This window comes from Chionomys nivalis, chromosome 22, assembly GCF_950005125.1.
Source record: "Chionomys nivalis chromosome 22, mChiNiv1.1, whole genome shotgun sequence".
Lineage (NCBI taxonomy): Eukaryota > Metazoa > Chordata > Mammalia > Rodentia > Cricetidae > Chionomys > Chionomys nivalis.
The window spans coordinates 44,752,197-44,776,248 of NC_080107.1; the positions used below are offsets into that span (position 1 = coordinate 44,752,197).

The following is a 24,052-nucleotide window of genomic DNA, read 5'->3' on the forward strand; positions in this document are numbered from 1 at the left end:
CTGCACTGAGTGGACTAGGCACAAGGATGGCTTTCCAGAAGCCCCAGGCTGTCGCCTGTTCAGCCGTCTTCCTCTGCGCCCAGTTTCCTACTGTGTTTCGAGCGGGGCGCGTTAGGGCTCAGGAGTCGGGAGGATCAGGGCAAAAATGGCGGAGGGGACGCGGGGCTCTGAACGGTGGTACAAGATCAGGCAGGTCTGCGCGGGAGCGTCGCGCGTCTCCCTGGCGACGGGGCGGTGGGCCGGCCGCGAGGCCCGGAAGTGGGCGGAGCATCCCTAGTGGGCGGGGCATCTCTGTGACGCTGGGGGCAGGGCCTAAATGGCGAAACCCGAGGGGCTCCGGGGGGGGTTTGAACTGGCCAATGGGCGAGCTGCCGACCGGTTGTCGGAAAAGGAGGCGGAAGCGGGGAGGAGCCGCCGCGGGAGCCGGACTGCATCCGCCGCGGCGTCTCCATGGCACGACCCTGGCCTCCGACTTCAACGACTTCATAAGGAGACGGTTCTGGGCGCAGCCGTGCCGCTCTTGGTGAGAGGCCGCGCGGCGGGGCGGGGCGCAGAGCGCCGCGGGTTCAAGCCCCGCGCTCCCAGCCGAGGGCTGGCTCACCGGGCACCGTCCCCGCGTCCAGGCGCGCTCCTTTCTGCGTCCGAGCCCGGCCCGCCCCGCCCCTCGTTGGGCGCGGGCCCGTCCTCCTCCCGCTAACGGGCGGGCCGGCCGCCTCCGTCCTCTCCGGGCCGTCGGCAGGGCTCTTTCCCTCCTCTGCTGCCCTCGGGCAGGGCTGCGCCCTTCTATGGGCAGAACCCCATCCCCTCTTGCCCGCTGGTGGGTGGCCGTATGCCCCAGCCTCCCAGGAGGTCATTCCTGCTCCCTGCGGCCTGGGCCGCAGCAGTTACGTGTGCTCGGGGACACTCCCGGCCAACCCCGGGGATGCGGGCGGCCTTGGAGCTACCCCGCAGTCCCTATCGCCCTCCCCTGACCGCCGCTCCTCCCTCTCCATCTATTGGTTCTCCACGGTAGCTATTCTGCCGGGAACGCCCCTTCACCTAGGACACTGTTGCCCGGGCACCGCCCCGAATATCCCTCCATCTCCCTGCGCGGGTTCCCGCCCCTGGGGGCCCACTTGGGGCCTAGCTGTTCTCACCTTCTTCGCACGCCAGCCAGCCCTCAGGTTTAACCCCTGGTAGCCATCGGCCCGCTCTACTTCCCGGGTGGGGCTTGGGCATGCTGGTCGTCGTCCCCCCTTTCAGTGACGCGCCCCCTCACTGTCAGGCCGCGCCCTCCACCAGCCTCCTGGCAGCGCACTCGGCACCCCGCAAGTCGCTCAGCCTCTCCTGTCTTCCCCCCTCCCCACTTTGGCAGGACAGTTGCTGTGCGACTTGGACAGTAGAGGAGCGCCTCCCAAGTTTTCATCCAACTGCCACCCCTAAAGCTTCCACCCTCCTCCCCTCAGAGAGAGGACGTTTGATGCCTGGTCCTTGAGATTCTCATTGGCAAGCCCCTCTGAGTCCCCCTGAGCAGAGCCTGCCGACCCAATTGCCCACCTTTGCGGCTTTGATGCTTAGCCATGTCTGCCTCATCCTCAGGCGGCTCCCCCAGGTACAGCCAATGTGGGGGGCGCCTTTGCAGTAGGGCAGGGAAAAATGGTCAGGGCTCCCCAGGCCAGGCTCAATGGAAACTTGTCTTCAGTTTCCCAGGTACTGAAAGTCTGGACCAAAAACGCTTATAAGTGACTTTGAATAGCGAGGAGTAAAGACACACTGGCTCACCCCGCAGCTTTAAACCCCCCTCACCCAAGACACCACAGCTTTCTTGTAGCAAACAAGATCACTCTTGTCTTAACAGAGTATTGAGGTCTGAGTTCTGCTTGGCTCAGATTCACTAGGCAACCAAGGTTGTCTTTAAACTCTTGATTCTCCTGCCTCTACCTTCCGTGTGGTGTCTTGAAAGCATTTCCCACCATGCCACTTGTAAACTAGTGTCTCTTACGTGAGCAGAAATGGTACAAGTAAGTAGAAGGGGGAGGGGAACCGAGTTCCTAGTTTGGACAGTCTTCCAAATGACAGTCCAGCTCAGTACATAATAATTTGTAAGTGAGCTAAACAAAATGCACACTGTGGTGCTGTTCTTTTCATGGTTCAGTATTTCCCCCACGGGTTTGTGAGGTCGGCAAAAGGCTGTTTTGGGACTGTGAGGAGACAGTGGACTGTTAGATTTGATCATTCCAAGCCCTTCTCCCCCAGCGTGGAATTGTTGGCTGGACTGCTCATTCTGGAGCGTGTTGCTGTTGTTGCACATCTTTTTTTTTTTTTTTTTTTTTTTCGAGACAGGGTTTCTCTGTAGCTTTGGTGCCTGTCCTGGAACTAACTCTTGTAGACCAGGCTGGCCTCGAACTCCCAGAGATCCGCCTGCCTCTGCCTCCCGAGTGCTGGGATTAAAGGCGTGTGCCACCACTGCCGGGCTTCTCGCTGCACATCTTGCCTTGGGCTGTGGGTGTGTAGGGAAAGCTCCTGTAGGGCAGGGAGTGGACTGCACCGGACGGGGTTCTTCACGTGCTCAGGCAGGGGAGTGAGCCTTTGTTTTGTACCCTTGAGTCACACTGACTTTGCACCTGCGTGGTGTGCACTTGAGGTCTCTTAGCTTATGTTAACCTGTGTTCCAGACACTAACCTGGGGATCATCACTCTTGTTTGAGACTAGTACCTTGGCAACTTTTTTTTTTTTTGGTCACCTGATAGGATGACAGGTAGGCTTTAGCACAAGGTCACAATACATGTGATGCGATGCAGGTTAAAAGGCCAGACCAGCCAAAGACCCCCTCGCCTTGTTTCCATCCTATTGCTGGGCACACCATGCGTGCCTTATGCTCATCTACAGGGAGCCAAGGTATTCGAGACTGGTTCTTGCGGTTGCCAGCGCAATAGCCACCACATGTAGTGTGTCATCTCCTAGGAGCCAAGACATAGGAGAACCCTGGTTTTCTGCTAATAATCTGGTTCTTGTGCTCGGTACAGGTTTCCATCGTGTGGGAAGAACGGAGTAACGAGTCTCACACAGAAAAAAGTCTTGAGAACACCCTGTGGCGCACCAAGTGTAACTGTGACGGTAGGTAACCCTGGCAACAGCACTGTCAGCATGCTCCTGCAAGCCTTGGCTGGCGGCTGCCGAGACTCACGGCCCAGGTGCTTTAGATAGAACTGTCAAGCATGGCCTGCTTGCTGATGAAATGGCCAGGTGTGAGGAGGTTGTCTTCATGTCCTTCTTCCAGGAAAATGCCAGCATCTTTAAAAAGGAGAAAGAAAATAAATAAAAAGAATGAGGGGAGATGGGATAGGAGCTGCTGGTGGCAAGGCACCTGTACCTGGGGTACAATACGACCTTGCTCATGTTTTCTTTAGAGTCTACAACCTTCTCATCCTTGGCATTCCCACTAGCCGCCTTTGCCCTAGTATCTCACTTGCATGTGTCCTGATTTATTCTATCCCTTAACCATTTTGTCTGCTTCCCGTGCTAATTTGCATGCATGGTTGAAAGATTCAGCTTTACAGCTGTCCAGTACAGTAGGCTTGGGTGGAATTGCAGCTCTGAGGAGCCCCCTGCCGCTTGCCTTTGGGCTTTTAGAGAACCCTGTTCCCAGTGGACCTGGAGGCTTTCAGCTGGAACCTCTGTGGAGTCTGCCTAAGTGACACTCCTGCCTTGCTTCCTGCATGCATGCCAGTAGTTGGTAGCTGTCCTGCTCACTTGGTGGCTGCGTTTTCAGGTGTCCCAGAAGCCTCTGGGCTTTGTTTTCATGTCCAGTTTACTTATCCACAGATCAGCCTTTTTTGTGTTGTCCTCCCCCGCCTGCCAGAGGTGAACTATGAAGGACCGGTCTTCAACGCCCCCCTTACATGTTCATGTGGATGAGAACACTCCTGTCCACGTCCACATAAAAAAACTCCCGAAACCGTCAGCAGCCAGCAGCCAGGTAGGAGCATGGCAGTGGGGCGAGGTCACAGCTGTGGATTAGGGCACTGTCTCCTATCCCAGCAGCCTCCTCACACTTCTGACTCCAAAGGTTTGGGAGACACTCAGACTTATCTGGAGGTCACTTGCCTGGTTAGAAGGTAGGCCATTGTTCAGCAGCCGCAGTAAAGTCACCCAGAAGAGGCACCCTGCAGAGGTGGTGTGCCACCAAAGTGACACTGGGCAGCTGGGCCTGCTGGAAATGACTCTAGTTTTGTCTCTTTCCATAGAAATCTCATAAGCGCGGAATGAAAGGGGACACCGTGAATGTACGGCGGAGTGTCCGGGTGAAAACCAAGGTACCTTGGATGCCCCCTGGAAAATCATCTGCCCGGCATGTGGGATGCAAGTGGGAGGTAGGCTCAGTCTTGTTCAGGCTTCTCTTCTTGGACTGGTCAGTCAGATTCTAGCAAGCCTCAGACTTGGTATGATTGCAGAAATTCCAGCAAGCTTACTGAGTGCCTGACAGCATGCAGCACTACTTAAGTCCTTGCAGCATTGCTATGTGGTAGGTCCTGCTGTTTTAGCATAGAGTGGAAACGGTTGGGAACTGACTTCCCTGGAGTCTTAGAGAGCAGCAGAGCTGGTCTTAGGACTCTGTCTCATTTTGGAGACTGAATTCAGCCTCTGCTTTGTCAAATAGATTTATGCATCTGTCATACTATCTGAAGCATAATTAAAGCTAAGGTTGGGCATGTGTGCAAGTGTACATATACAACTATATAAAATAGCCAAGAACACGTGGCCATATGGATGGTGCAAGCATATCATCCACACTGCTTGTAGAACAGTCTCTGGGGGAAAAATGAATTGCCTTCATTATTAGTAGCCAAGAGAATATGTGTCTTATACCTTAACAGTGTTTATCCAAGTACCTGCTCAACTACCTACCCACTTTTCCAACCATCCATCTATCCACTCATCCATCCATCCATTTGTCCCCCAATCCCAGCCATCTGTCCACCACCACCCCTACTTAGTCATCCAGCCAACAATTCATACACAGCACATTCCCTGAGGCTTCTACCAGGCATACCAGGTGTTGCCAGCACAGGGGTTCTAGCTGTAAGCCTGGCAAGACATGCTTCTTTTTTTTTTTTAAAAAAAAGATTTATTATGTATACAACTTTCTGCCTCCATTTATACCCACACGCCAGAGGAGGGCGCCAGATCTCTGTTACAGATGGTTTGGAGCCACCATGTGGTTGCTGGGAATTGAACTCAGGACCTCTGGAAGAGCAGACAGTGCTCTTAACCACTGAGCCATCTCTCCAGCCCAAGACATGCTTCTTTATTCATTTTAAGTGCATTGTGGTGAAGAAGTCTATGATAAGAAAAGGCTATGTTTTGAACAACACTCTCATTATCAGAACAATGCTCAGCGGGCTAGGAGTGGTGCTCACACCTTTAATCCCAACACTCAGCACTTGGGAGGCAGAGCCAGGCTGATCTCTGAAGCCAGCCTGGTCTACATAGTAAGTTCCAGGTCAGCCAGGGCTACATGGCGAGAGCCTACTTCAAACATAACAAAACATGATCTTTTAGAGTCAGTCTTTTTTTTTTTTTTTTTTTTTAAGTAGGTTGTTTCTCTGAAAATGAGAAATCCAAAAATAGATGTAATTCTGACATTCATGATCACACCACACGGATTTGATTCTTTGTCAGTTTATCCTTAGCAGACGAGAGGAATCTGGGTATCCTCAGCAATGCATGGGAAGTGTTAAGAATAGTATAACAACACAAGGCAGATGGGCATTTCTGCCTGGGGTGTGGCTAAATGGTAGAGTGCTTACTTAACTGTGTGAGGCTCCTGTAAAAGATACTGGTCACCCAAAAGAAGGTTGAAATAAAAATGCTCCCTTAACATTGTTTTACTACCTCAGTAGTAACCATTGAAAAGTAAATTTGAAACACAGAGAAGTGCCAGATGTGGTCAGTGTCTGTAATCCAGCACTTAGGAGGCTGAAACAGGAGGGGTGCTTAGAGTAAAGAGGCCAGCTGGGACTTAATGAGGCCTTGTCTCAAAATCAATCAATAAATAAATTGGAATAAACACAGCACGGTATCATTTGTATTGATGGGTAGGGAGTTTAAGGCACTGGAGAGACAGCTCAGTGGTTAAGATCATTGACTGCTCTTCCAGAGGCCCCGGGTACAATCCCAGCACCCACATGGTCGCTCACATGTCCTAACTCCAGCTCTGCTGCTTTCTGTAAGACTCCGGCGAAGTCAGTTCCCAGCTGTTTTATGTGATACCCTCTTCTGGGCTCTGCAGGCATGAAACACACACATGATGTATAGACACACAAGCAGGCAAAACAAATTAAATGTTAATAAATCTAAAAAAAAAGAACAATAAAAATAAAAGTTTAAAGACAGGAGTATAAAAGCTCACAATTATACCCCATGTCCTCAAGCACATACCCCATCAACTTTTATTAAAAATGTTTTCTTTATTATTATGTATAGTATTCTGCCTGCAAGCATGCCTTCAGGCCAGAAGAGGGCACCAGATCTCATTACAGATGGTTGTGAGCCACCATGTGGTTGCTGGGAATTGAACTCAGGACCTTTGGAAGGGCAGGCAATGCTCTTAACCACTGAGCCATCTCTCCAATCCAACTTTTTAAGATATTTCTGTGGTTGAGGCAGGGTCTCACAAAGCTTAAGCTGGCTTCAAACTCCATATGGAGTTGGGGATGACTGAATTTCCTTTTTATTTATTTATTTATTTATTTATTTATTTATTTATTTATTTATTTATTTATTTATTTTTTCCGAGACAGGGTTTCTCTGTGGTTTTGGAGCCTGTCCTGGAACTAGCTCTTGTAGACCAGGCTGGTCTCGAACTCACAGAGATCCGCCTGCCTCTGCCTCCCGAGTGCTGGGATTAAAGGCGTGCGCCACCACCGCCCGGCTGAATTTCCTTTTTAAAAGATTTAGGCTTAAAAAAAAAATCTTATTTTATGTGTATGCATGATTGCATGTATGTCTGTGCTGCTTGTGTGCCTAGTGCCCATAGAAGCCTGTGAAGGGTAGTAAGTCCCCTGCAACTGCGCTACTGTGGGCGCAGGAGTCACCGAGCCCTCTGGAAGAGCAGCCATGCTCTAATTCTGAGTCATCTCTTCAGCCCCAAGATTCATTTTTCATTATGTATATTGTGGGCGTATCCTCGTGAGTGCAGGTTCCTCAGGTGGTCCGAGGCTTTGGATTTCTCTGTAGTTGAAGTTACGTACAGTTGTGGGTACTGCATGTGGACTGGCAACTTTACTCCAGTTCTCTGAAGAACAGAACACCCTCTTATGCCGAGCCATCTCTCTCCACCGGGCAGATCATTTTATTTTTACTTTTTGAGACAGTATCACTGCTTATCCCTAGCCAGCATAGAACTCACTGTGTGAATCTGGTTGGTCTCAAAATCATAGCATCTTCCTGGCTCTGTTGTGTTTTAGTTTTTGATTTTTTTTGGTTTGTTTTTTTCTTCTTTTGGTTGTTTATTTTTTTGGTTTTTGTTTTTTTTTTTTTAATATTTATTTATTTATTATGTATACAATATTCTGTCTGTGTGTATGTCTGCAGGCCAGAAGAGGGCACCAGACTTCATTACAGATGGTTGTGAGCCACCATGTGGTTGCCGGGAATTGAACTCAGGACCTTTGGAAGGGCAGGCAATGCTCTTAACCACTGAGCCATCTCTCCAGCCCCTTTTTGGGTTTTTCTAGACAGGAAAGCCTTGGTTTTTCTGTAACTCGATCTGTAGACAGGTTGGCCTTGAACTCAAGAGACTGGCTTGCCTCTGTCTCCTGACTTGCTGGATGTGCACCTCTGCCAGGCTTCCTCTGCTGAGATTAATGGCGTGTCCCACTGTGCCCAACCTTCCAACCTTTTTCTCTTTTTGAGAGAGGGTCTTTATTATATAGTTCTTTGACTGTCCTGGAACTCTCAATGTAGGCCATGCTGGCTTTGCCATCCCAGAGATCCACTTGCCCTCTGCCTCATGAATACTGAGATTAAAGGCCTGTGCCACAAATGTGGCTCCTGACTTTGTTGGGTTTTTTTTTCCTCTCTCTTTTTTTTCTTCTTTTTTTAAATTTAAGATTTATTCATTATGTATACAGTGTTCTGTTTGCGTGTGTGCCTGTATGCCAGAAGAGGGCACCAGATCTCATTACAGATGGTTGTGAGCCATCATGGGATTGCTGGGAATTGAACTCAGGACCTCTGGAAGAACAGCCAGTGCTCTTAACCTCTGAGCCATCTCTCTAGCCCAGCTCCTGGCCTTTTTTAAAAATTAAAAGTTGTGTGTGTATGTACAAATGACGGTGAGAGGATAGCCTCTAGTGTCTTTCTTTGGGAGATCTTCACCTGGTTTTGTGTGTGTGTGTGTGTGTGTGTGTATGTGATAGGGTCTCACTGAACCTGAAACCTGCAAGTAGGTGAGGCTGGCTGGCCATTGAGCCCTAGGGATCCTCTAGTCTCTGTCCCTCCAGAGTTCTAGTCATAGGCATGTGCCTCTGAGCCTGGAAAATTTTTTTTAAGATTTTATGTATATGAGTGCTCTATCTGCATGTGCATCTTTATGCCAAAGAGGGCATCAGATCCCAGTATAGGTGGTTGGGAACCACCATGTAGGTGCTGGAGAGTGTATCAGGTCCCCTGGAACTGGGGTTAAAAAGAGGTGCAAGCCTATGGGTGCTGAGAGTAGCAGATACTCTTAACTGCTGAGCCATGTGTCCGACCCTTTACTTAATTTATTAATCCTGAGTTGGATTAAATAAAGGATCTCTATATGCTAGGCCAGCTCTAGCTACCCCTGAGCTATACCTTCAGGCTATTGCTGTTTCTGAAAACAGAGTTGTAGTCATACTCTAAATACTCTCTTCTCTTCTCAGAAGTAGCCTTGTTCTTTTGCTCTTAGTAAGAATTGAGACACATTTTTCTTGTGACTGCATGCAGTGTTTCTGTAAGTTTTTTGCATTACTAGGGATTAAAGCAGGGCTTGTGATGCTTGCAGGTGCTCTGCCCTGAGCTATAGCCCCAGCTCTGGAAATGTATCTTCATTATGCGTTTTTCTTTGATGAGGTCTTGTTAAGTGGCCCAGGCTAGCCTGAATCTCTGGGATCAAGAGATTTTCCTGCTTCATATTTATCAGTACTGGGACTAAAGGTGTGGTGTTATTTTTATTTTTGTTTCTGAGACAGGGTCTCGTGAAGTTAGGACTGACCTCGAACTTGTCAAGGAGGATGACCTTGAATTTATGATCCTTCTGCCTTTACCTCTCAAGTGCTAAGATTACAGGCGTGTGCCACCACTCCCGGCTTTTCATATGCCAGGCAAGTACTTTACCATTGAGCTGTAGCCCTTTTGCATTCTTGTTGTTTTTCTGTTGTTTTTGTTTTTGTTTTTCCAGACAAGGTTTCTCTATCTAGACCCAGTTATCCCTGAACTCGCTCTGTAGACCAGGCTGGCCTCGAACTCACAGAGATGTGCCTGCCTCTGACTCCCGAGTGCTGGGATTAAAGACATGCACCACCACTGCCCAGCTCCCATTCTTGTTTTTTAGAAAAATATCTTATTTTTATTTAATTAGGTGTATATGTGTGTGGCACTGTATTCATGGCTAGCCTGGAATTCAGAGACCACCCCCCCCATCTCTGCCTCCCAAATGCCGGGATTACAGAGTATTTACATGTGAGTGTGTGTGTTCATGGAGACCAGAAGAATACATGAGGTTCCCTGGAACTGGAGTTACAGGCAGTGAGGAAACCTCTGATGTGATGGGAACAGAACTCTGGTCCTCTGCAAGGTTGTCCACAACTCACTGCTGAGCCCGCTCTCTAGCTCTGTTACTCCTTAAGTTTTATTTTATGGATGTTTGCCTATGTATGTAACGTACCATATGTATATCTTAGAAGCCAGAAGATTCATGACATTCCATGGAATTTGGGAGTCAGGGTTTCTCTGTGTAGCCCTGGCTGTCTTGGAACTCGCTCTGCAGACCAGGTTGGCCTAAAACTCAGAGATCCACCTGCCTCTGCCTCCTGAGTCCTGGGATTAAAGCCATGTGCCACCACATCTCTCTCTCTCTCTCTTTTCTTAAAAGGTAGAGATTCTCTTTATGTTTTCTGGTCTGGTCTTGAACTCTTAAGCTCAGGTGATCTTCCCAGAAGTCTCAACGTCCCAAGTAGCTGGGACTATTCAGGCATACAGCACTCAAACCTGCCTTCTTTATAGCTTAACATTCTAACCCATGCCTTTTCTTTCAATGTTAGAAATTCTTCAAACTCATCATTTAGACTTGGGTAGGTAATGTTCCCCTCAGAGGGTCTGAAGCGGTTGGTTCCTGGGCAGGATCTCTGGGGTTGGCCATTGGCTTGTGTTGGCTCTGCCTGTCACCTTGGCAGTCAGCAAGCCTCCAGCGCACAAATAATTATAGTGGAATTCTGTCAGAGGGTTGACCTCAGCCGCTTATGTGTCTCTCCCCCCTTCACATCAGAATCCACCTCACTGTTTGGAGATCACACCACCATCTTCAGAAAAGCTGGTCTCGGTTATGCGATTAAGTGACCTTTCTACAGAAGACGACGATTCGGGTCACTGTAAAATGAACCGTTACGATAAGAAGATTGACAGTCTAATGAACGCGGTCGGTTGTCTCAAATCTGAGGTGACAGAGCTGTGGGCTGGACAACTAGTACCCCGGGAACAAGCGGGATGGGTTAAGCAGATTAACCTGTGGAGGCTTCCTTCAGGCTGCCTTTCTGGGGTCTCCTGTCCCTCATCAGCAAGCCTGAGTTTCCTCCATATTAGAACTCTCTAAGAATACTTAGCTTTCTCAGTGCTCTCAATGGGTGGCCAGATGTGATTACTGCAGCCAGTAAAGCTGGTGGGGTTAGCCCCCTTTTTGTTTGTGTTTTGAGACCATCTATCAATGTAGGCCTGCCTTGAGTTATCTTCCGCCTTCTGAGGGCCACTTCCCTGGCTTAGTGCTCCTACCCAAAGGGAAGGCCTGTAAGACAGGGCCCAGCCTGTGCTGCTTAGGCGGCTGAAGAAGAGCAGAGGAGACAAAGTAGTCTCCCAAGTGGCCCCTGACCAGGAAGCAAGTGGGGCTGGCATTAAAAGCCAGGTCCTTAGTACCGAGGTGCCTGTGTCTTTAATCCTCTACTTATCGGAGGGCCTACCTTCCTGGAGAACTGATAGCCCACTGTCCTTTTTTTGTGACATCTTCGCTCCTGTGGGATGCCAGCTGTACTACTGTTGCTCGCTGCCCCACCCCTGCCAGCACGCATCACTGCTTCTTTGTACTCAGGTTCTTCATGTATAGACTGGATGGAGTGTCTGTCTGGAGGACAGTCAGTGTTCGTGTGAAGGTTCACTGAGACAATGCTTGGAAGCTCTAGCACTCTTCTTAGAAGGGTTAGATGTAACAAAATGGCCTCAGGGAAGAGCTGTCCCTTCAGTGGCCCTTTCCTGTGTCCCCTTTCCAAGGTCAAGATGCAGAAAGGTGAACGTCAAATGGCCAAAAGGTTCCTGGAGGAGCGAAAGGAGGAGCTGGAGGAGGTAGCTCATGAGCTGGCAGAAACGGAGCATGAAAACACGGTGCTCAGACACAACATCGAGCGCATCAAGGAGGAGAAAGACTTCACCATGTAAGGAAGCCTGGCTGGGCTACGGGCCCAGAGGAAGGCAGTGGAGGCAGCAGCCCTGGGAGTGCCTGTGGGAAGCTGGCTTGGTGTGGTGGTGTAGGTTGCGGCCAGAGAGAACTCCTTTACGCAGAGGCCTTGGGGGAGACAGGACTGTTGCAGGAAGGCATTGAACATGAAATGCTGGGAGTCTTCAACAGACTGGGTAACGTTTATCTCAAGCAATAGAAAGTAGGTCAAGACTGACTGCAGAGAGCTAAAGTGTCTCAGAGACAGCGGGCTGTAGAGTTAGCATCTTTTTTCTTTTTCAGTTGTAGGTATAGATTCCAAGGCCTGAGCATGCTCAGTGCCTTACCCTTGATCCACAACCCCCCTAATCTATTGGGTAAAACTTTGAGGATGTGGGGACCGCTTTTAAAAACTGAGCAGTGACCAGGCATGGTGACACATGTCTGTAGTCACAGCACCAGGAAGGAGATCCAGGATTGGGAATTGAAGGCCAGTTCCTGTGACATAGCAAGTCCCAAAGCCAACCTCGGCTTCATGAGTCCAGAGTGTGTGCTGGGAAGGGAGATGAACTCAGGAACATAGAGGCAGTCTTCACAGTCAAAGTCATTGGCTATGGCATGATAGCTCCGGCAGAGGCTCTGGTTTAATGTCGAAGCAAGTATGACTCTGCTCTCTTCTAGAAAGTCACCTGGGTAGGACTGGCTCCCTGCAACCCCTCTCCATTGTTTCCTAGCAGAAGGGAGTTTCTCAGGCCATTGTGAGGTGGGCTTCAGAGCTCTGGATAGGCTGGGCCCTGCCATCGCTCAGTAAACCTGTTTTTTTGGCCCTAGGCTTCAGAAGAAACACCTCCAGCAGGAGAAGGAGTGCCTCATGTCTAAATTGGTAGAAGCTGAAATGGATGGAGCAGCTGCTGCCAAGCAAGTCATGGCCTTGAAGGATACCATTGGGAAGCTGAAAACCGTAGGTGGAGCCTTAGGATGGGGTGGGTGGGGCTGCAGTGGGAAGCTTTACGCAGTCATCAGGCTGACTTTATGACATCTCCAGGCTGGGGGAGGGCACACCTAACTGCTCAGTCTCAACACCCCACTGCACTCTCACTTCCTGGGCCTTGGTCCTTGAAGATGACCTCTGTTGATCAGGGCATCTGAGGAGACCAAATCATGGGTCACTTGGGATCACAGTGAGTCAAGGCATGTGGTTGATTCCTGCAAGTGTCAGCCACCATGTGTTGTCATCTGCCTTTCCTCCTGCAGGAAGCCTGTCCTGACCATACACTGAGCACTCCCATCCCTCTCTCCACCTCTCCCCTTCCCCAGGCCCACTCCAGCAGACCTACCTGCCCTTGGCCTCCGTGGCTCCACTCCTCTTGTCGGGCTTCCTGGTGCCTCCCCCTCCTAACATTGCGTGGACCTGTCCCCCCTGCGCCGTATAACACAGCTTCTCCTCCAGGAGAAACAGATGACTTGCACCGACATCAACACCTTGACGAGGCAGAAGGAACTTCTCCTGCAGAAGCTGAGCACCTTTGAGGAGACCAACCGCACCCTCCGAGATCTGCTGAGGGAACAGCACTGCAAAGAGGTGAGTGTCTAATCTGACGGGACTGCAGTGTGCCTCTCTCGCCTCTCTCTCCGCCCTTCCCCATCTTGGAATCCTGCTTGGTTGTCTCTAAACAACTCTGTGAGGCCAGGCCTGAGTGGGAGAGAGAGTCAGGAAGTCACTGATGTAAGTGTTCAGTGCTGTCTTGAAGCCAAGCCCAGCAGCAGAAAGACGTCAGCAGTCAGAGGCCCGTTCTGGGAGAATGGGCGGGAAGTCCTCGGCCTGATTTTCCTGTTCTCCTCTTTTCTTTGTTCTCTTGCCTCCCTCCTCTTTCTCCCTTGAATCACAAGCTCACAGTCTTGCAGCCTCAGCTTTCAAAATGCTGGCATTGAAAGTGGAGCCCTACACCTGCCTCAGACTGCATTACATGCATGGTGGAAAAATGAGGACTGGCTAGGCTCCAAAAATTGCATGGTGTCACTTGGGCTACATCATGAGATGGTGTTGCAAATGAACATTTTAAAAGGGCAGAGAAGCTGGGTGGTAGTGGCACATACCATTAATCCCAGCACTTGGGAGGCAGAGAGACAGGTGGATCTCTGAGTTCAAGTACAGCCAGGGCTATACAGAGAAACTCTGTTACAAAAAAACAAAAAAATAAGCTTTGTGGTGGTGGCACATGCCTTTAATCCCAGCACTCGGAGGCAGAGACAAGCAGATCTCTGTGGGTTCAAGGCCAACCTGGTCTACAAGAGCCAGTTATAGTACAGCCAGGACTGTTATACAGAGAAACCCTGTCACGTAAAAAAAAAAAAAAGAAGAAGAAAGAGGGGAGGATGGTGGCTGAGAACAAAATAGGAGGGAAAAGAAGCTGTGAGGCCTCAAGGTTTAATCCATATTATTTCATGTGTGCATGCATGTGTGTGCGTAGCTGTGTACACACATACCACAGCAACATGAAGATAAGAGGACAGTTTTGTAGAGTTGGTTCTTCTACCTTTATGTGGGTTCCAGGAGCCAAACTTGGGTCATCAGGCTTACCAGGTCATAGTAAGCACCTTCACCTGTGGAACTATCGTTCGGCCTTTTTTATTTTATTCTCAGAAGGGTCTCCAAATGTGGCGGCGCAAATGAATGTAGACAGATTATATAGATATATACAGCTTTAATAAGGAAATAAACTTACAGGACCACAGGTTCCTGCGGAGCACTGGAAAAGCGGAGCAAAAGAAAAGGGCTGCTGGGCTCACGCCCAGCAGATTTATCCGTAAACATTAGCCCGAGGCGAACACGCCCCCAATGGGTGGGGCTATGTCCCTACATCTCTCTCGCTGAGCAGTGGTGGCGCACGCCTTTAATCCCAGCACTCGGGAGGCAGAGGCAGGCGGATCTCTGGGAGTTCGAGGCCAGCCTGGTCTACAAGAGCTAGTTCCAGGACAGGCTCCAAAACCACAGAGAAACCCTGTCTCAAAAAGAAAAAAAAAAACAAAAAAATAAGAAGGGTCTCACATAGCTCATGCTAATCTCTAGCTGCAGTCCACCTCTCCTGTGCCCACCTGTTAGTGGGAAAGATTGAGAGCCCCCACACCTGGCTCTGATGCTCCTGGAACTCTTTTGTAGACCAGGCTGGCCTTGAACTCATAGAGATTGCCCTCCCTCTGCCACTGCCTCTGCTTCCTGAGTGCTGGGATTAAAGGTGTGCACCTCCACTGCTGGCTCTTTCAACAATTTTTTATGTTATTAACCCGAATCATCATGTTGCATGGTGGGTCTTTTGAACTTACTATTTTGTAGCTGAAATTGTTTTTAAAGATTTACTGTGTGTGTGTGTGTGTGTGTGTGTGTGTGTGTACATTGCCTACAAAGACCAGCAGAAGAGGACATCAACTCCCTTAGAGATGGAGTTACAGGCATAATAGTGAGCTGCCATGTAGGTGGTGGGAACTGAACTTAGGTCCTATGGAAGAGCAGTATGCACTCTTTTAAGTGTTGAGCCATCTCTCCAGCCCTGGGACTGTCCTTGCTCAGTATCTTACAGTTGCACCTCTTCTATCTCATCACTGCTGTTCTCTACCCTGTATTTGACTCTTGCAGGGTCTGTATATGAACGAGGTGATGTTGCCTTTGTATGTCTCTACCTTATTTCATTTAATATTGTTTTTACTTTTGTTTTCTTTTATATATGTGGGTGTTTTGCCTGTATGTGTGTCTGTTCACCGTGTTGAAGCAAAGGTCTCATCCTGTTTATAGCTCAGGCTTGCCTAGAACTCATCTTTGACCTCAAACCCGGAAGAATTGTGCTTCAGCCTCTCAAGTGCTGGCAGAGCAGTTGTCAGCCACCATGTCCAGCTAACACTTTCATGACTTCACTCTCTTCTCCTTCAGTCTAATACGGATTTCATTGCTATGTTCTCATTGTAATGAATCGCTTCTGTTGATGGACGCTTGGATTGTCACTCTATTTCTGACAAATTGTCGATATCTATCATCCTGTTGTTCTTGAAAGATTCCAAACGGGTGTGGTAGCACAAGGCTGAGAGGTAGAGGCAGGAAGATTGCCAAGGCTGCACAGTGATTTCCCAGATTTTTGAGAATCTGTCTCAAAAAAATAAATAAAAATAAATGAAAAGTCTAGAATATGTTTCTAAATGCTTCTAGTTATAGCCAAATTCTTCTCTAAACTAGTTATACTTGCTTAATTTCTGACTTGGTGGTCTCAGGCAGGTAATTCATACCTTAGTTTTTCTTCTGAGAAGTGCGTGGAGCACTCACCTCTTGGGATTGTGCAGAGATGGGAGGATTATGGGTGGGGCCAGACCTGGCCTATTGCAGCTGCTGCGGTTTTTCCTGGAGGAGTGTGGTACTTGTAGAAAGCTTCGCTATGACATTTTGTTTTTTCTCTTTTGGGGAGCAGGGAAAGTTTGGTTCTGTTTTTTGTTTTGTTTTTTGCTTTTTTGATGCAGGTGTTGACACAGTAGCCCTTGCTGGCCTGGACTTCACAGTGTAGACCTAGGCTAGCCTTGAACTCCTGGTTACAAGCGGGTGCCATTACCCTCAGATTTGATTTGGTTTTGGATTTGAGGCAGGGTTTCATGGGTAGCTAAAGTATGACCTTAAATTCCTGAATTTTGTGTTTCTGTCTTAAATGCTGGGGTGACAAGCCAAGCCCTTGGTTCTGCTTTTGCTTTGAGACGGTCTTAGCTCTCTGTGTAGCCTAGGCTAGCCTTCAGTTTTCTTTTTTTAAACAAATTTATTTTGCCAGGCAGTGATAGTGCACTCATTTAATCCCAGCACTTAGGAGGCAGAGGCAAGTGGATCTCTGTGAGTTCGAGGCCAGCCTGACAGTCAGGGCAACACAGAGAAATCCTGTCTCACAAAAATCTTAAAAAAAAAAAAAAAAAAGATATTTTATGTGTATTTGAGTCTTGTGTGCATGCATGTATATACATACATGCCAGGCACCTGCAAAGGCCAGAAGAAAGGCATCAGATTGCCTAGACCTGGAGTTTAGAACCGAATTCAGGTCCTCAGTAAGAGCAACAAGTGTTCTTAATTGCCAGGCCATCTCTCCAGCCCCTTGTCTTCAATCTTTTTATTTTTTTTTAAATTTACTGTTTTAAATTGTGTGTGTCTGTGTTTGTTGAGGGGTATGTATGTGAGTGCAAGTGAGTGTATGTGGGTGCATGTATAAAAGGTCAATGGTCAGAAGCCTAAGATCCCCTAGAATTGGATTGACAGGCAGCTGTGAGCTGCCACGTGGGAGCTGGATTCAGGTCCTCTGGGAGAGCAGAGGACTCTTAGCCTTTGAATCATCTCTCTCATCTCTGGCTTCCAATTCAGTGCTTGCCTTTAGGATTCCAGGGCGGCACACCAGGCTTTTCTCCGTTTGTGACTTAACCTCTGTCATCCTGGAGTCTGTCTCTTATTGGGTGAGAATACTCAGCCACTTCATTTCCCACTCACAGCTTGTGTGTGGGCTCAGTGCCTACCTGGGGGATGTGCTCAGTGTTTGGACCACTACTCTGGCTTTGTAGTCTGAGTCCACTTCAGGGCCTAGCCCTGCCCTTTGTAGCTGTGTGGCCTCAGGTCCTTTGCTTGTCCCAGCCCCACCTAAGCTATAAAGTGAGAGAATGCCACCTCGGACACGAGTGGAATGTTTTGGGGAGTGCAGATGTGGCAGGGGCCTGAGCGCAGCAGCTGCAGCCTTTCTTTCCTGTCCTTTTAAGTGACAGGCTCACTGTGGCCCAGTTTGCCCTTGAATGTTCCATTCCCCACATGAGCCTCCCAGGTGCTCAGTGCTATCGCTTGTCAGTTCTAGGTCTTTAGAAAATGGCATCAGGGTACCTGGGAAATCAGAGGGAATAAGAGTGTGAGCCTCCTTCAAGGAATGCTTTGCCTGTCAAGAAGCAGACGGCGGGGGGTGGGGGGGCAGTCATAGAGCTGCAGTGCGTGAGAAAATGGGCAAGGAGAAGCAGGTAGTCATCAGAGGAATTCCAAATGATCGTCGATTTTAAGATGCTGAATCTTAGTGGGGCCATACTGGTGCTACCTTCAATCCCAACCTTTTTGAGACAGAGCACTAATGAAGCAGAAGCAGGTAAATCTCTGAGTTCAAGGTCAGTCTGGTCTACACAGCGAGTTCTAGGACAGCCAGAGCTACACAGAGAAACCCTGTCTTGAAAAACAAAACAACAAAAAAGATGCTGAGTCTCCCTGATAATTAGGAAAGTGTAAATTAAAATAGCACTAAGACCATGGCTAAGACCGTGACTGTCTGGGACTGGTAAGAGTGGTGAAGCAAGCATCAGCTCCTGTAGTGACCACGTGAGTTAGTGCTTCCCTCTTCCTGTATCATTCCAAGAGACCACTCTCCATGCCTCGCCGAGTCCATCGCCTCATTGTTTGCAAGTACAAACCCAAGAGCAGCCCATTTGCCCAGACTGTAGGAGGAGCTAATGTAATGGATGATTACAGACAAAGTGGGCCAGAGAGACAGCTCAGAGGGTAAACATGCTTGCTGTCTAACTGTGAGGGTATGAGTTCAAATCCCCAGAACTGGGTAGAACTGGTGTCTATAATCCTCTGGGGAGACAGATGTAGGGATAGGAAAATCTTGGTAGCTTAAAGACCAACTAGCCTGAGTTGAGGTAGGAGATGACATGTATACAACCATGCGTATGCAAAAAGATGAGGGTTAGGGAAAGGCTTTGAAAGTCAACAGACGTTAGCTGGTGGCATGGGCTTGTAAATCCCAGCAATCTGGGAGGCAGGGGCAGGAGGATTGTAAGGATCTCTGTAGGCCAGCCTGGGCTACATAGAGATCCTGTATGAAGAAACAACTAAGTGCCGGGCGGTGGTGGCGCACGCCTTTAATCCCAGCACTTGGAAGGCAGAGGCAGGCGGATCTCTGTGAGTTCGAGACCAGCCTGGTCTACAAGAGCTAGTTCCAGGACAGGGTCCAAAACCACAGAGAAACCCTGCCTTGAAAAACCAAAAAAAAAAAAAAAAGAAAGAAACAACTAAGTGTAAAATATAAAGTTAGGGACTAGAGAGATGTGTCAGCAGTAAAGAGCATTTGTTGCTCTCGCAGATAACCAGCATTTGATTCCCAGCATTCGGGTCTGGTGGTTAACAGCCTGCAATTCCAGGTTGAGGTCATGACGGTGCTCTTCTGTCCTCTGGGCACCTGCACATATGATGTGCATACAGATATATAAATAAAAACCTTGGGAGGTCATCACCAAGGAGAGTTCAAATGCAGTGGAAATACATCGCAGCTCCTTATTGCATGGCGAGCATGAATGAGGTCCTCAGTTCAATTCTTAGCATCAGGAAAGAACGTTAAAGCGGTGGCAGGTTAGAGGCAGAAGATAGGTTGGTGGCTGCCAAGGACTAGAGGGAGGGTGCAGTGGGGAATAGGGTTGCTTTGGGGTGATGGGATGGTAGTGATGCAATGCACTAAATGTTACTGCTGTATGCCTTCCAAGCTAAAGTGCCAGTTTATTATCTATTTTACCACAGTTAAACAATAGCGTACCCAAAAGTCATTAATTTTTTCACCTTAATTACTTTTGCCAGCGTGGGAGGGGTGTAATTGACCAATAAGAACAGTATATATTGCAGGGGTTAGGCAGATATGTGTATTGGAAAATGGTTACCACAGTGAAGTCATGAACTTTGTGTGATGAGCACTTGTGCTCTGTTGGAGCAAATGGGTATGCAGAGCAGTACCATGACATTTCAGTCATTGTGGACAACACATCAAGAGATTAACTGTATGGCATTCAAATTTACGTCCTCGTACAGCCTTTTAAAAAATAAAGGTGGGTCTGGAGAGATGGCTCAGCAGTTGCGAGCACTTGTTGCTCTTGTGAGGAAATTTGGTTCTCAGCACCCACATGGAGACATACAATCAATCACCTATAACTCCAGTTCCGGGGGATGTGATGTTACCTTCTTACTTCTCAGGAACTGGCACAAGTATATTCATGCAGGCAAACAGCCATATACATAAAATAAAAGCTGGAAAAAAAATCAAGCTGTAAGGGGACATGGTGACACAACCTGTAATCTCGACACTAAGGCAGTCAGGGAGTTCAAGGCCAGCCCAAGCTAGTGAGTCCTGGGCAAGCTTGGCCTATGGAGTGAGATAGTGTCTCAAAAAAAACCACAAAATTTCAGGTTGTAACACATAAAATGGTATCATTATTTTTTTAAAATGTATTTATATTTTATGTATAGGTTCTCTGCGTGTACTCCTGCAAAACAGAAGAGTGCATCAGATCCTATTATAGATGGATAGATGCCACCATGTAGTTGCTGGGAATTGAACTCAAGACCTTAACTACTGAGCCATCTCTTCAGCCCATGATATGATTCTTTAAAAATGGCATAGCCCCTGCCCACTCTGTTAAGGAAAGATAAATGACTGTAGATGCCCAGAGGAGCTAGAGAGATGGCTCAGTGGTTAAGTTCAATGGCTGGTCTTCCAGAGGACCTGTGTTTGGTTCCCAGTACCCAACCTTACAACCATCTGATACCCTCTTCTGGCCTCTGTGGGCACTATGTGCATATAATGCATAGACACACATGTAGGCAAAATGTGTGTACATAAAAAATGAAATAAAATGAAGGGGCTGTAGCAGTGACTCTGTGGTTAAAAAGCACTGACTGCTCTGCGGAGACCTGAGTTCATTCTCAGCATCCACAAGTGGCTCACAACCATTGGTAACAACAGTGTCTTGGGATCTGATGCTGTCTTCTCATCTCCATGGGCACCTGACATGCACTTGGTACACAGGTACACATACATATATACAGGTTAACAGTCTTACCTTGTGGCTGGAGAGATGGCTCAATAGTTAAGAGCCTTAGCTGATCTTCCAGGACTTCTGAATTGAATTTTCAGCATCAACATGTGAAAGACCCTCAAAGAGTGTCTTCCCTCTGAGGAGACCCTTCCCCAAGGAACAGCGAGACCACCGGTGCGGATGCAATCAGCAAGAGGTTTATTCAGATACACGGGTACCCGGGGCGACAAAGTCTCTCGGAAGACTTGCGCACCTCCCGGTTGGGGCAGTGGGTTTATATAGGGTTGGGGAGCAAAAAGCGCGGCTACAGAAGCGAGATGCATGGTTACAGGGTTCTGATTGGGTCATTTAAATGTGGCGAGGCTTAGACTAGGTTCGAACTGAGGACATGTTCCCCATTACATGGAAATCAGATAAGCCGCTGAGTTGGCACAGTCTAGGGGCCCTGAGTTGTTTTTCTAGGTACTTTCCGTTCCTCCCGGGACCAGATGTTCAACCACAGATATCCTGTTTTGGCGGGCTTGCCTGTCTCAGAATTGACCCTTCCAGCCCTCCTGCTATTATGAGGTTCTAGCCTTGCAAATGGCGTTACAAATGCTAGCTGTTTGGGCGATAAGCTCGGGGTGAGGGTCTTTCACATGGTGGCTCACAAACACCTGTAAGTCCAGTTCCAAGGGATCTGTTGCCCTCTTTTGACCTTTGTGGGCACCATATACCTATTGTGCACAGACACACACAGGCAAAACACCCATATATGTAAGATGAAAAAGAATATATAATTTTTTAAAAACATTAAAGTAAAATGAGCTAAACAGTGGTAAGTTTCTCTGTGTAGCCCTGGCTTTTCTGGAACTAGCTCTGTAGATTAGATTGGCCTTTGAATTCACAGAGGTCCTCTTGACTGTGCCTCCTGAATGCTGGAATGTGCGCCACCACTACCTGGCGTATGGAAATTTTAATAATATTCATGACTTTATAATGATACTGTATTGGTATATATTAGTATATATATGGCTAGACATTGTTTATGGAAAGGAAAATAGTGAGATGTAGACTCTATGCTTATTTAAATCTTGGGTTTTCTTTTTAACCACGCTGAAGGATTCCGAGAGACTAATGGAGCAACAAGGTGCATTACTGAAACGTCTGGCAGAGGCGGACTCAGAGAAAGCGGTAACCACCACACCCTTGGGCACTCCAGTGGGTTAGGTGCTAGAGGGCTGGGTGTTCCAGAACGGAGCTGCTGGAACCCTGCATCTGCCATTTGTCTGGGTGGTATTTTGTGATCTATAAAATGGGTTAACACCCACTTTGTTGCCTTCTCTGCTAGACTTACCTAGCTAGCTGATCACTGAAGGGCTCAAGGCACAAAGTGAGACCCCAACATGAGGGATCATTAGTCCTCTGGCCTTATTAAAGCTGGATTTATTCTTTAGATTCCCAGCAGTCAAAAAGTACATACTGCCAGGTGTGGTGGCGCAAGTACTCTGGAGGCAGAGGCAGGCAGATTTCTGTGAGTTTGAGGCCACCTAGTCGACAGAGTGCATTCCAGGACAGCCAAGACTACAGAATAGAGACCCTGACTCTAAGGAGAAAAAAAAGTGAGATTTTGGGGTACAGAACAAAATGCATTTAAGACTCATTTTGAATGTTAAGTGGTTATTGATGAACAGAAGTGTCAGGGATTCTTTGAGCTTTGTGCTTTTCTATATTTCCTAGTTGACATAACCATTTTTATTTATTTATTTATTTAATTTTTTTTTGGTTTTTCGAGACAGGGTTTCTCTGTGGCTTTGGAGCTTGTCCTGGAACTAGTTCTGTAGACCAGGCTGGTCTCGAACTCACAGAGATCCGCCTGCCTCTGCCTCCCAAGTGCTTTTTTTTGGTTTTTTTTTTTTTTTTTTTTTTTTTTTGGTTTTTCGAGACAGGGTTTCTCTGTAGCTTTGGTGCCTGTCCTGGAACTAGCTCTTGTAGACCAGGCTGGCCTCGAACTCACAGAGATCCGCCTGCCTCTGCCTCCCGAGTGCTGGGATTAAAGGCGTGCGCCACCACCGCCCGGCTTTTTTGGTTTTTTGAGACAGGGTTTCTCTGTGGTTTTGGAGCCTGTCCTGGAACTAACTCTTGTAGACCAGGCTGGTCTCGAACTCACAGAGATCCGCCTGTCTCTGCCTCCCGAGTGCTGGGATTAAAGGCGTGCGCCACCACCGCCCGGCCGACATAACCATTTTTAAAACCGAAAAACATTTTAAAAAATTACTAGGCCCAGCGGTGGTGGTGCACGTGTTAATCCCAGCACTTGGGAGGCAGAGGAAGGCGAATCGCTGTGAGTTCAAAGCCAGCCTGGTCTACAAGAGCTAGTTCCAGGACAGACTCCAAAGCTACACAGAGAAACCCTGTCTCCAAAAACCAAACCAAAAAAAAAAATTACTGTAGGTTAAGTGCTCCTGCCTGGGTCTCTGACAATTGCAAGTGACTTTCTGTGTTGAGAGGACCCTGTGCCGAATTCAGAGACATGCAACTCTTGTTTTTTCCCAGCGCCTGCTGTTACTGCTGCAAGACAAGGACAAGGAGGTAGAAGAGCTCCTGCAGGAAATACAATGTGAGAAGGTACAGTTTAGCCCCTGTGCTGTGAGGAGCCGCGCTGCATGGTGCTATGCTAGAGCTGGCTTCATTACTTTCTCTTGTCTCCCAAGGCTCAAGCAAAGACAGCATCTGAGCTCTCCAAGTCCATGGAGTCCATGCGTGGGCATCTACAGGCACAGCTCCGATGCAAAGAGGCTGAGAACGGTCGCCTGTGCATGCAGATCAAGGTGCTTGCTGGCTCCCAGATGGGGCAGGGAGAGGCTGTCACTCTTAGATTTCTCGTGACTACATGAGGGAAAGCATTAGTCTCAAATGCTTTCCAGGTTCCCAGGGTGGCTGCTCTGCTGAGTCACTTGGGTATATGACGATTCTAAATGCTCTCCATGGTCAAAGGGACCCAGAGGGGCCATGGCTCTGGTGTCTGTCCCAGTAGGTCTGAGTTCTTACATCTCCCTTTCTCTCTTCTCTGCTGCCATACCCCCTTGCTGTCTTTTCCACCTCTTCCTTCCTGTCTCCTCCTAGAACTTGGAGCGGAGTGGGAACCAGCACAAAGCGGAAGTGGAGGCCATCATGGAACAGCTAAAGGAACTGAAGCAAAAGGGAGACCGAGACAAAGAGACCCTGAAGAAGGCCATTCGAGCCCAGAAGGAGCGAGCTGAGAAGAGCGAAGAGTATGCTGAGCAGTTACACGTGCAGCTTGCCGACAAGGTGCCAGTCCTGCCCCCCCTCCAGCACCTGTTGTTGGCGTGAGTGAGCGGGTGTGGCTGGGGAAATAGAGATGATTGAAGGACCAGAACTGTCCAGCACATCCATCTCGAGGGAAGGATGACTTGGGATCTGCCCACAGGATGCAATGTGATGCTGGAAGCCTGGGAGCTCAGTTTGGCTTTCTCAGTACCCTCTCATCTTGAGAGAGGTGGTAGCGGGAGGCTGGGTCTATCTAGGTTAGCCCACCCAACCTGTCTTCAGCC

At 48.4% G+C, this 24,052-nt stretch overlaps 1 protein-coding gene across 6 annotated transcripts in view; it reads left to right on the plus strand.

Annotated features, from left to right (window-relative positions):
* Positions 1-24,052, plus strand: part of Odf2 (outer dense fiber of sperm tails 2) — a 41,943-nt gene that overhangs the window by 199 nt on the left and 17,692 nt on the right. For 3 of the 6 annotated variants that reach the window (XR_009055979.1, XM_057754565.1, XM_057754567.1), the window contains exons 2-12: positions 3,007-3,097; positions 3,806-3,959; positions 4,228-4,353; positions 10,494-10,664; positions 11,486-11,646; positions 12,480-12,609; positions 13,099-13,230; positions 21,600-21,671; positions 23,034-23,105; positions 23,192-23,308; positions 23,604-23,789. Coding sequence is in view for 5 of the 6 variants with exons in the window: in XM_057754565.1 (XP_057610548.1) it covers positions 3,852-3,959; positions 4,228-4,353; positions 10,494-10,664; positions 11,486-11,646; positions 12,480-12,609; positions 13,099-13,230; positions 21,600-21,671; positions 23,034-23,105; positions 23,192-23,308; positions 23,604-23,789 (1,275 nt within the window). In the remaining variant the exon portion in view is untranslated. Of the gene's footprint in view, positions 1-359; positions 524-3,006; positions 3,098-3,805; positions 3,960-4,227; positions 4,354-10,493; positions 10,665-11,485; positions 11,647-12,479; positions 12,610-13,098; positions 13,231-21,599; positions 21,672-23,033; positions 23,106-23,191; positions 23,309-23,603; positions 23,790-24,052 lie in introns of those variants that run through there. The other 3 variants (XM_057754566.1, XM_057754569.1, XM_057754570.1) reach the window with 3 other exon arrangements.